Source organism: Arachis duranensis, chromosome 5, assembly GCF_000817695.3.
Source record: "Arachis duranensis cultivar V14167 chromosome 5, aradu.V14167.gnm2.J7QH, whole genome shotgun sequence".
Lineage (NCBI taxonomy): Eukaryota > Viridiplantae > Streptophyta > Magnoliopsida > Fabales > Fabaceae > Arachis > Arachis duranensis.
In genome coordinates this window covers 94,223,000-94,235,667 of record NC_029776.3, presented here as the reverse complement: position 1 = coordinate 94,235,667, position 12,668 = coordinate 94,223,000, and the positions used below count along the sequence as shown (strand labels likewise).

At 31.9% G+C, this 12,668-nt stretch overlaps 2 protein-coding genes across 2 annotated transcripts in view; one reads left to right on the top strand and one right to left on the bottom strand.

The window, feature by feature from the left end:
* Window positions 1-4,491, top strand: part of LOC107490495 (pentatricopeptide repeat-containing protein At1g11900) — a 6,644-nt gene extending 2,153 nt beyond the window's left edge. Inside the window, exons 2-5 of the mRNA XM_016111272.3 lie at window positions 441-682; window positions 1,789-1,868; window positions 2,370-2,459; window positions 3,301-4,491. Coding sequence (XP_015966758.1) covers window positions 441-682; window positions 1,789-1,868; window positions 2,370-2,459; window positions 3,301-4,302 — 1,414 coding nt within the window. The 3' untranslated portion in view covers window positions 4,303-4,491. The remainder of the gene's footprint in view (window positions 1-440; window positions 683-1,788; window positions 1,869-2,369; window positions 2,460-3,300) is intronic.
* A 529-nt stretch (window positions 4,492-5,020) lies between these two features.
* On the bottom strand, window positions 5,021-11,930 carry LOC107490634 (phosphomethylethanolamine N-methyltransferase). Its single transcript, XM_016111430.3, has 12 exons — window positions 11,703-11,930; window positions 11,432-11,565; window positions 8,759-8,896; window positions 8,518-8,655; window positions 8,198-8,341; window positions 7,864-7,974; window positions 7,608-7,749; window positions 6,556-6,836; window positions 5,909-6,070; window positions 5,766-5,819; window positions 5,601-5,675; window positions 5,021-5,350 (listed from the first exon to the last, which is right to left on the bottom strand). Exons 1-12 carry the CDS (start codon window positions 11,743-11,745, stop codon window positions 5,252-5,254), a joined length of 1,521 nt encoding a protein of 506 aa, XP_015966916.1. The 5' UTR covers window positions 11,746-11,930; the 3' UTR covers window positions 5,021-5,251.
* Between the last annotated feature and the right edge of the window lie 738 nt (window positions 11,931-12,668).

Genomic DNA, 12,668 nt, shown 5'->3' with positions numbered 1-12,668 from the left:
TTTTACGATAATAAATATAAATAAATTAGTTTAAATTAAAATTTTTTACTCTAATCATAAAAATTAATTTAAAAATAATATATTTATATTTTTTATTCTAAAAATTTTATTAATATTTTATTTTTTAAAAATTATTTTATCTAAAATATAAATCCTTTAGAACTAATTTGTCACCTTACTCTTATTTTAAATAAGTAAGGATTTAATAAAAAAAAAATCATGATTCTAAAAATCGTATCGAACTGATTGGTCAAATCAATTTAACTGCTAATATAAACGGTTCGATCCATTATTCAAAACCGTTGAAAAAAAAAACCGTTCAAAAATCGTCGGATCGATTGAGAATCGATCGGTTGAATCGGATCAGTAATCGACCGGTTCGAATAAAACGACGCCGTTTTTTATTTGTGAAAAAAAAAAATAATAACAGATCCTTGAAGTGCGAACCAACCCCACTTGTTCCCCCAATTCATTCGTCACTCACTCACCCTGGACTGGAGAACTCTGAACTCTGAAGCAAAGGGAACCCTATCCCTTCTTCGCCGCCGCCGGTCCCAGGTCGTCAGCGCCGCCGCCGTCCCCAGGTCCTCAGCGCCGCCGCTTCTTCCTCTTCCCCGTGTCCAGAACCCAGTTGCTCGGCACGTCCTCTTCATCTTTGCTGGCTTCTCGGCACGGAACCCAGGTTAGTGGCTTCTCGTCTTCATCTTCACTGAGGGCTCGGTCTTCTTGGTTTGAAGTTCCGAAATTGTTGTTCTTCGGTCTTCTTCTTCGGTATTCTTCTTCAATTTTTGTTCCATTTTTCTTCAATTCTTCTTCTTTGGTCTTGGTTTGAAGTTTGGTTCTGAATGTTTTGTAAATTGTAATTTCCTGTTGTTGATGGATCTGTCTTGTACTCTTGAATTTGCTGGTTGCTGATGGGTGAAATTTTACAAATTTGCAAATTTGTATCTAATTGTTTTGAACTTCTGATTGCTCTGTTACTCTGTTAAATCATGTGTATTAAAATAAACTTACTCTGTTATATCATTTGTATCAACCAGAACACCTAATACTTACTCTTTTACTCTGTTTTAGTGTTTTCTATTGCTCGATGGCTCTGATAGTGTTTTACTGGTTCACCAGTTGCTGATGGCTCCTAATTTTTTTGTTCATATTTGCTCATGTTCTGTGGCTGTGGCTGTTTTAAATTTCTGTGGATTAGGCTGTTTTTACTGGTTCATATTTTTTTATTTTCATTGATTTCTGTGGCTTAGGCTGTTTTTACTGGTTCATATTTTTTTATTTTTCATTGTGCTGTGGCTGTTTATAATTTCTGTGGCTTGGGCTGTTTTTACTGGTTCATATTTTTTGATTTTTCATTGTGCTGTGGCTGTTTATAATTGCTCGATGGCTCTGATAGTGTTTTACTGGTTTTGTGCTTCTGCTCATTGATTTTGTGCTGCTGCTGTTTTTTCAGTTTCAAAAATTTTTGTTGAAATTTTCTTGCTGTGGCAAAAATTAGAAATCAAATCATTATTGAAAATTTTTTATTTTTGTTTATCTTTATTGATTTCAGGTTTAGTGTGGTTACTTTATGCTTGTTTTATAATGTTTGTTGCTGGATGCTGATTGTTCTTGATTCTTGGCTCTGTTTAGTCTCTTGTTTTCATTAATCAGCATTTAGTCAAGCAAAGCCACATAACTTTGTGCTAAAAAGCATGATATTCATTACTCTAAAAGTTGTTATTGGTTTGAGATGGAAACTTGATCTGTGTAAACACTCATTAATATGTTTACAACTTATTTCAGATTGCTGCACTAAATCAATTGAGAGATATATTTGGAATTTTGGATTGGACAAACGCGAAGCAGAAGCCATTTCACTTGATGTTAGTTTAGAAGAAGAAGCCATTTTGGAGTGAAATCAGTTTTACATCTTATAAGTTTGTTGCTTGTTGACCGTACTAGATTAGTAGGAAAATCTTCACCAAAAGCTATAATTATACTTTAGGATGTATATTTATAATTTATTTATTATTTTATTCTAAAATGGCTTTTTTCGGTTGAACCACAGTTGGACCGGTTAAACCAGTGAACCAGTGATTAGAACGGTTCGATGATTGGTCCGGTTCTCAGAACCTTGATAAAGATAAAACATATTAATTTTGAGTGCGAGGGTATGGGAATGTGAAGTGAGAAGGGAGAAGGGAGAAGGGAGAAGGCAAAAACCTTGGTATCGTAGCAGAGCACATAGTGTGGGAACCCCCAAATGGTTGTTCTCATACTTGTACCAAAATCTGCACTCTACATGTTTGAATCTTTGCTCATTGATGATGTTATCGATTGCTTCAAATATAACAACTTCGAGGTTCCTTTCTTATTCTCTACAGCAGCTGCAGCAGCAACAACTTGTTCTCTCTGTGTCTCGTTTTCACTCCGCCCTCACCTTCCACCTTCCACTCTCCTCCTCTTACCCTTTGGTTGGTACCTTCTCCCCGTTCCTAATTGTTTTCATTTTTGTATTCAAGTTCATAATTTCATTTTGAAGAAGTAGTCACTGCTCTCTGAATTATTGGAAAGTCTTGTTTTTTACATATTCTGCACTGCAAGAGTACACATAAACTGTGATGATTGGGACATTAAAAGTAAAATGAAATAAAGGATTTGATCCAATGAGATTAACCTAATGTCAAGTATAGCATTTGTGGTTTTGGAATAGTGCTGCTAATGTTTGTTCAGCTAATTTAAAGTGTTATTTGGGTTGTGATTGGTTTTGAAAAGAGAACAAGACAAGGCATTAAAAAGACAAAAATTAGTATTTTTGTATTTTGTTTGATATAAACTAAATATAAAAAGTCCAATTTACTCTCAGTTTTTTCACACAAAAGCTTCAGGAAGAAAAATATAATAATAAAAAATGTAATTACAAAAAATTAATAAGAAAAATAAAAGAAAAAATAAAAAAATAAGTTGTGTTTTTTATTAGTATTTTTGTGTCTTTTTTGTCAAGAAAGATATAAAATACACTAAATCAATATTTCAGAACACAATGTCTGTCTCCATGTAATAATTTTGCGTCTTTGTGTCTTGGCTTAGTGGATAAATGCAGCTGGATACAAATAGTTTTCACATGTTATTATTGTCTTGGACTACCATTAGTTTAACAATCTTTTCATGAAAACCATACAATTAATTAGTCTAATTAGTGATGACTCTCTTCCCAATGTAGTTATATATCATTTCTGGTCTCAATTCTCAGTCAATCTCTTTTGAATCTGTCTGATTTTAATCAGCAAAACTTAATTCATTGGGAATTTTTAGTTTTTTTCAACAGCGGCATCTCCTGACAAAGAGATAGTAGCGGAGAAAGTCTTGAAGGAATTTCATGCCACAATTGAAAATGCGGCAGCATCAAGTGTCAAAGGTTATGCTGCATATATTGATAAGATGTGCAAGATTGGAAATCTTTCTGCTGTGAGTCAAATGCTACAAGCTTTACAAGACAGGAACATTTCTGTTCCCCCTAATGTGTATATTGTCTTCTTAGCAGAGGCAAGTCAGAAGAATGACATAGACCTTTCGTGTCAAGCCTTCAAGAAATTATTGCTGTCCTCTAAATCCCCAAGTGCAGCTTCATGTCTTAGTTTTGCCCAGGCTTTCACAAAAGCCAATGGTTGTATCGAGCTACTCAGATTCATTGAAGAAGTATCAGAAATAACTTGTTCGAGTACATCATTTGTAAACAAGATCATTTTCGCCCTTGCCAAAAGTGGACAGAAGGATAAGGCCTTGGTGATATTTGATTATCTTAAGAGTCATAACTATAGTCTTGACTTGGTCACATATAATATTGTTCTAGATATATTGGGCCGTACAGGTCGTGTGGATGAAATGCTTGATGTGTTTGCAACCATGAAGAAAGCTGGTTTTGCCCCGGATATTGTTTCTTATAATACTGTATTGAATGGATTGCGGAAGGCTGGAAGAACAGACATGTGTATTGTGTATTTTAAGGAAATGAGTGAGAATGGCATCGAACCAGATTTGCTTACATATACTGCATTAATTGAGAGTTTCGGCAGATCAGGAAATGCTGAGGAATCTTTGAAATGCTTCAGGGAGATGAAACTGAAGGGGATCCTCCCTTCAATATACATCTATCGATCGCTAATCAATAATTTAAACAAATCAGGAAAGGTTGAGTTGGCAAAAGAGCTTCTAGAGGAGATGAATTCGTCTTCTACTAGTCTAGCTGGTCCCGAAGATTTCAAGCATAAAAGAAGACAAAGAAACAGGCTGACCGAGGGTCCCGAAGTTCGTTAGTTATGTTGGTATGCTGTTCTCTGTCATTTCTTAGTTGTAATAGAATTGTCGTAGGAAGCTGAACCCCATGCATGTCTATGAGGTTGAATTGTTAGATATGTGCAAAGGAAAAGGGTAATATTGAATATTGATCAATTCATTTTGTTCTTTACTTATTGGAATGATCAGCTAATTTGTTGAGGCACATAATGAATTTGCTTCTTCCAACACTTCTCGGATGAAACCAGTGCTTAATTGTTTAAGCATCCAGCATAAAAACAAGAGTTGGCTTGTATTTGAATGAAGAAAAATATGAATAATGGCTAGCCTTATAAATATTTAACAGCTAGTATAGAAGAATAACCTTAGCTCTTTCTTTCTGGGATCACACTTTCTCTATACTATTTAACAAGTTTGGTTCAGTTGCAATTTCTAAAACCCCTCTGTTAATTCTAAAACCCCAGGAAGAATCCAAAACCAAATCATTCAAGCTTGTTTGTTTTACCTTTTGAGGGATGTCAAACGTACGTCTCATACAAACAACATTTTTGCTTCACATTGAAGTGCATTCAGTGAGAAGCACATTTTCTACTTTTATAATAAACAAAATGTGAATAAAAAAGAACCATTCTTAGCATAGAACTGATTATAGTTTCTACTGTATTCTACCATCTCTGATTCACAGCTACTTTTGAAGGTGGCCAATTTTATTAAAGCCGAAACAATTGAAAACAGGATATTGAAATTGATTTTTAGCATAGAATTAGAACTCATAAAATGAAGTTAACGTCACATTCAAGCAGAAGAGGGGGGCATAAAAAGCTTTTCTCCTGGTGCTAAACCCACAAAGATTTTGTCCATCTAAATATACAAATAACAACAAAATAATATCCAAACTATATCAAAGGGAAATCTTTAGTCACATAGAATTAAAAATGGCTATAACATGACATATCATGATAAATAAGTATCATTTTTTCTTGGCAATGAACAAGCCCCATTTCTGCTCCCCAGCTGCACCTCTAATCTGCTTGGCCCTCCATCTCTCAACAATTTCATTGTAGTCTTCCTGTAATTAGTGATTCCAGTCATCAATGTTTCGAAATGAGAAACAATTATATTTAAATAATCAGCACCTAAGTCTTATGCGAAAATATATAACTTTATAAGTGTTCCTCTGAGAGTTAGGATCTTGGAAGGAAAGGGAGAAAAGGAATGGCTTGATGAATAAAATCGAGTCAGTTTCACTCTCCTAGCCCCTCCCTGTCTTCCCTTCCTTTTCATGATCTCAACTAATAAATACACCCTAAGGAACTCACCTCAGAGAATTCATCAATGAAATAATGTTTCTTGTTCTCAAGGGCATTTAGCTCCTGTTGTAGTGTTTTCATGAACTGAAATCACACAAGTAACAATTTTATTGTATCTTCAGAAGAACAATTTGATTAAATGTCAAAGAAAGTAAATTGTAGTATTTGACAAACCAATTCTGTTTGGTCCTCAGCAATTACATCATCGAATCCAGCATTCTTAAGCATCTGTGTAGGAAACAAGGGACATGTCTTAAAATAAATGTAGGCAAGAATAAATTATGTTGTCACTAATATCTTACAGTATGCTACCATACCTGATAATATGCTTCCATGTCATGGATATAATATCCTCCTTTTTTAATGTATTCTTCACATTCTAATGATATGCTTCCAGCTCGTTTGCAATAATCAGTAATTAGAAGTGTACCTCCATGCTTCAACCACTTATAAAATGATTCAAACAGTGTCGGTTTATCCTGCATTAAACCACAGAAAATAGCTGAGGATAAGCTTCAGAAATGAAAGGAAAGAATATTTCAAGCAGACTCAAAAAAAAAAAAATATCGATCAAACTAAAATCTAGAACTACAATTTATTTGATAAAACTTAAGTTTGATCTCACTGTTCTAAAATATACTCATCAAAATCTCAACCATGAGCACTGAATGAGCTAAATATATATATTTTTTGTCATCCCCAAATTTTAGCATTTAGTGATACCTCCCTGATCCTTTGAATTACATAGATTGTTTTCTAATTGAAGAACGATATGTCTATATATTTTGTTATGGGACATCATGCTGACTTATACTTCATGCACCATTGAATGAGATGTCAATCCCACTTAGATTCGTCACATCCTAATTAATAGTAGATGGAGTGTTTTGTTTACATGGTATCCCATATGATATATTTACACATAATACAAGTTCTTATTAAAACACCAAAGATGGTTCCTTACTTTGATGTGTAACATGGCATCACGAGTGTAGATTACATCAAATGTATTCTTGGGATATGTTTTTCTGGTGCAGTCGGCACATTCAAATTCAACCGTGCATTTGAGTCCAATGACACGTTCAATGGCAAGAGAAATCATATTTATGGAGAGATCAATCCCAACAACATCAACATCAAAATTTTCAGCCATGTAAATGTCACCTCCTCCGGTACCACAACCGACATCCAATACTTTCTGACCCGGTTTCAGTCCCAACTTTGAAACAATTTCCTTTGTTGTTTCTGCTCAAGCAATAAGCAACCATATATTAGAAATATCAGAAAGCTATGATCAACCTGATTCCTAAAATAAATAGGTGACAAATTAGCACAATAGACTTTGACATTCTTCTGAAAGAGACAGTGTCCTAAGTATGATAATCTTTCTGATTTAAAATAACAGTCAATTTGCATAAAGTCATGCATTAGAAAATCAATATACACATTATCCGTTACTGTATCACTTTGTTCATTATTTACTGTTATTCTAAAACAGAGATAGTATATATTAACCAATCCAAGAGCAAAATATGATGACAAAAAGCTAAAGAGCACTGAATTAAGAATAAGAGGTCGGGAAATGTAGGATTTGCTATCTCCTTAGTCAGGGAATTAATCATTTTAATGTGATGTTATATATTTCAGCTTCCATCCATCTTTGTAATGAATTGATTTTACTTGGCAAGCAAACATCAAACCTTTTAGTCTTCCATGTCAACTGAAGGGAATGAAAAAAAATCTTTATAGGATTACAAGATATGAGGAGAGAAAGGTAAATATATTTATAAATTTGTAATATTAAAAAGTGTGCTTTTAATTTTCTTGTTCAAGAGAGTTAAGAAATTTTATTATTGTTAATTAAGAAATTCATTGGTTTTATTGTATCGTGGGAGAGTATTGTCATCAACCCTATAGCAACAAAGTGTGGAGACAAATATCTCTCTAAAGAAAGCGATCTAATCGTGTCTTGAAACCATCTTTGTATACCCAACAATATCAAGATTCAAGACATACCAAGTCCTCCTGTGCTCACAAAACCTTGGCCATAAACATGCTCATATCTTAAGATATCCTTATGACTGTACTCCACACTGTCTAAGAACCTCTGGAACCCTTTATCATCTTGTGACCTGACTTTTTTCCATATCCAGCAAATCTGCATAAAAGGAGTTGTCACGTATTAATTAAAAACATAAAAAATAAATAAGTCATGTAGTTTCAGCTAACTGATCAAGCTAAAATTAGATAAATAGAAAGGCAGCTCTGTTGCCTGGTTTTGATTCTTCTTATTTCTGACATAAGCTCCAATGCATTTACAGCCAACAAGGGAAAGCTCATAGGAATCCCCTGTTTCATCATTCATATGGCACTCTTTATATACCTGCATGAAAAACGGGAGGGAGACCTTTTATATGACACTAATTATGCAATTGAACATTTTGAATAATATCAATTATGCTGCACAAAGGTACTTTTATTTAATATGAAGGTCCATTCTCTAAAATACAAGCCAAGACTTTCCATTTGATTTCAAAATCAATGTCAACTTCATATTTATTCAAGTAAATGGTTCAAGGGAAGTAATAGTTACTTTCAGAACAAACCTTCGTGTAAAATCTGGGTTCCCTGTAGTGAGTTGGGTTGTATTTTCTCTTGGAATCTCCAGATTGATGGAAACAAGATTCCCTGAAGAATATATATCCACCAACCTTTAACCATTTGATCATCCTTTCAGCTAGATTCTCAACCTGAGATGAGCCAGGGGAAAATAAAAGCCTTAACCAAGCCATAATACAACACAGATAAGAAAAAAGTGTGACAATGATTCAATAGCTTTCTGTGTCAATGATTCAATAGCTTTCTTTCACAAAACAGCAGTAGAACAAAATTTATGACAATCTACAAGTGAAATTCAATAGCTCACCTCTTTATCTGAAAGATACATAAGCAACCAATTTGAGAATATCAAATCAATTGATCCTTCAGAAATATGCAAGTTTGGGGATGTGACATCAGCACACATGAACTTGACATTCTTCTGGTGTCCATTAATGCTTTCATTCTGCAGAAATATTATTTAGCAAGATGAAAGAAAAATATTCATGAACCAAAAGTTTTACTTGTATCAGCCATAAATGTACAGTGTGGTAAGAGACAATAGTTACCTTCTTGATTGCACTCTCAATGAAGTCCACTGCAAGCAGCTGGCCAGCTTTCTTGGCCAATTCACCTGTAAATCTTCCAATACCTGCTCCCAGCTCTAAAACTGATTTTCCTTCATATGCTGGTAATAGAGACAGTACCTAAGTAATGTGAGTTAAAAAATAGATGAGTTACATAACAACTGAAAAATAAAGAAAAGATGGTCAAAGGATAAATCACTATGACAGAAAAATGGTACACAAGGAAGTTTGCAAGACTCAGTCTCATCCTATGCTGTTTCAATTATCTAAAATGAAAGCTGCCGAATAATCAAGTCAAGAAAAAATAAAAGAAGGAACTATAGCTCAAATTATAATTACCAGCAAAATAGATGATAATAACTATTTGTTCTCTCAATAAATGACATGTCTTCTAGTCTCAGGGCACTTATTAAACTATTAAAGTGTTAAATAAGAAAATATTTTATTGAAAATTTAAAGTTTTGAAGTTTTCAATGCTTTTACACAGTATATTTATTGAAAAATAAATTAAAATAACTTTCAACCAGCACTTTTTTTTAATTATTTTTCATCATCACAAATTAAGATTTTATCATTATTTGGCACAGAAAGATTGATAGATACAGCTTGTTAGCCTAAAATAATAAATCCTAAAAGGAGGAAGAGTGCAAACATTTAGTTGTTTTTTTAAGCACTTTCTACTGGGTCCTTTTGTTTGTTCAGTATACATGTCTCATGCCATAGCAACCTCAACTGTACCATGAACCAGACAATAATATTAAAAAGCTAATTCAGCGTCTTGATGATTAGTAATATTAATATATCAGTGCTATACTGTTTTATTTCACTATATATTATTCAATTTGTGTTACCAAAGTTTAATACTGCAATGTCATATAATGATATAAATGACAGAACATAATAAATTCACATGTAATACACAAAAATGTTATTATCATACATGTACGTAGACCAAGCTATTAGGCGTACAGCAATTTATATTTCATATTAAATACCGTTACTGATATGGATGTAGATAAATGCCAAGATATGCATTTTTAATTTTCTTTCATAGAAATAAGATGAATATAAGGTAAATATTATAATATGGCTTCAATGTGGGTAAATAACTAAATACTTATGGTTTTCCTTGTCATATATAAAACTGTGAATGATATGTAAGTAGGATTTAATTAGCATGTGTTCTTAAATTATCAATTATAAAATTTTTTATTAAAAAAGACACAAAGTTTAACTTTCTAAATATTTATTGTGTATCTATGAAGATAAAAGTTTTAAAATTTTTACTTTTTTACTAATAGTAATATCAATATATTAGCTAAACCCTAGTAAGTAATATGTTGAAAATTAATATGACTTTTACAGATAAATAAGTGTAGCGATTCACGTCGTACACAAAAAAATAAAATTCCATTATATATATAAATTGACATATAAAGCAAAAATAACTATAAAATTTAGTAGAGATTCAGATAAAAATGTTTAAAATATGTTTAAATAAAGACAATTGATCTTGTTTATTGAATAAATTGTCATGTATTAAATTTTTTGACACGTGATATAAATAAAAAGTATTATTTTTATTAAAAAGTGTTGTTAATTAATTTGTTATATTCTTGATATTGTTAATTCGACTTTGATGCTAATTTTTTAATTTGTTTAGAATTTAAATTTTTAACAAATATTTTATTAGAGGACTGTTTTATTTTTATTATCTTTTATAAATTTTATAATATTATTTTTCTGCTTTTAGTTCATTAATGTTTTAATACTTTTTCTTATTTTGTGAATTTAATAATTTTTTACAAGTTTAGTATTTATTTATCATTTTTATAATTCTTTTAATAATATTTTTATTTAATTTTTAAAGATTTATATTTTAATTTACTAATTTTTATTGTTGATTGTTTTATTTGTAGTCTAATAATTCTTATTTATTTTTTATTTTTTTGAATAAAGTTTATTGTGAAATTAAAATTTTAAAAAAATTATTTTATATTAATTTAAGAAATTTAGTATCGTTTGAATTATTATTAGTTAGAATAATTAATATAATTATTTTTTCTCTTAGATCTTCAATTTTATTTATAATTTATATTTTTATTATTAACCTACGTTTTTTAATCGCGGCCAAATAAAGCAGTTAAAAAAAAAGTTGTTTTTATACAAGTGTTGGCTATAAAAATGAACAAAATGAAAATACTTAACAAAGTGTTGGGGACCAGGCCAGTTAACAATCAAAGATAAAAGCTACAAAATTGTGAATGATAGTACGTAATATGTTTCCAGCAATATAAACATAAGAAGAAAGTGTACAGCTGTTGAAAATTAATAATCCGTATAATTGGTTATAGATAGAAATAATAAAGGCATAAGTTTACATCCCAAAATATACAAGCATAAGAACACATATAACATATTTTTGTGTGTTTACTTAAAAGTTAAAACGCATCACTCTGTACTCTTGTATATTTATTCATTATTTGCCCCAATGTTTCCTGTTTTTATTTAAGTTTAAATGTTGCATATTGACAATGTAAAAGTTATATTATTCAACAGCATGCTTATATTTATATAAAAATTGAGATTAAAGATAATTAAGGAAAACGAATAGAGAGAAATGAAGGTAGGGAATGAAGGAAGAGAAGCAGTTACTTCGGGTCTTTCTTCCTTGTCGAGATCAGAGGCGTTTGAATCGAGCATCATTGACTCCACCGACAAATCTGCAGAATGCTCAATCCAATAGCTTCTCTGAACGCACCGTTCATCTCTACCACCACCTCTATTATCTTCATTCATAATCATCATAACCACATTCAGTAATTAACCACTTCGTCCATGCATACAATCACATTAACGTCAATTAATTCGTTTACTTAATTACGTTCAAAATTAAGAAAAGGAAAAGGGGGCTGAATTTTGTGACCTTGCGGCGTCGTAGCAGCCAGTGAAGGCATCATAACATTCATGGCTGCGGAATGACGAAATTGAAACGGTGGAAGAAGCAAGGCAAGCTTTGCGAGTAGTTTTAACTTTTAATTAATTTGAGCGAAGAGAGAGAAGAGAGAATGAAGGTGTAAGGTTTCATGTGACGTTAATTGCAGCAGCAGCTTCAACTATTTATAGCAACACGCACCACGCAACGCCATACTGCCATACCATGGATCCTCTTTCATATATATATATATATCACAAAAATATTAATACTGATTAATATTTCAGAACGAGAAATACTAGAGGGATTAAGGAGATAATGAGTAATCTTGACAATGTATACACCACTTTTAATAAAAGTATTTATCTCAAATTTCTATATAAATAATTACAAATTCTGTTAAAGAGACAATGAATAATCTTGACAACGTGTACAATAGATTTTAAATTTGATTTAATATATAAAAAAAAAACAAACAATTATTTCAAAAAATTTATCCAAGCACCATCCGCTCCCAAACCGTCTGCTACCCCACCCTCATTAATCTTCTCATTTCTCCGGAGTTAGCAGTTTCTTTCACCGACCACCAAAAAATAACCATCCATATAGTTATTAAAATAATCATCTAACTACTTAATAAAATGACAATTTACTATTTGTTAATTGTATATACATTAAAATAATCATCTACATACCTAGTGAATTGAATATCTAATTACGGAGCTTGTTAATTTAATTTCACTGGAATACTCATACATTAATCTTCCCGAACAGCCACTACATCAGCTTCGTCTTCTCGCAAACTAACTTTGTAACTGTCAACTTCACATGGATCAGATTCTCTATCATTGAGAGCGTCGCATAAACTGCGACTGAGTCGTCAAGATTATAATCGTTAATCCGATGGAGAATTTGCACCAAGAGCTCGAAAACACTGTTCTCTATCAAAGCATCAAC

Excerpts from the sequence above, each read along its gene's own strand:
- LOC107490634 (XM_016111430.3), bottom strand. The coding sequence starts at position 11,745 with ATGAATGTTATGATGCCTTCACTGGCTGCTACGACGCCGCAAG. Across the intron at positions 8,342-8,517 it reads TGTATCTTTCAGATAAAGAG|GTTGAGAATCTAGCTGAAAG; the intron begins GTGAGCTATTGA and ends GGCTCATCTCAG. Across the intron at positions 6,071-6,555 it reads ATGCCATGTTACACATCAAA|GATAAACCGACACTGTTTGA; the intron begins GTAAGGAACCAT and ends GGTTTAATGCAG.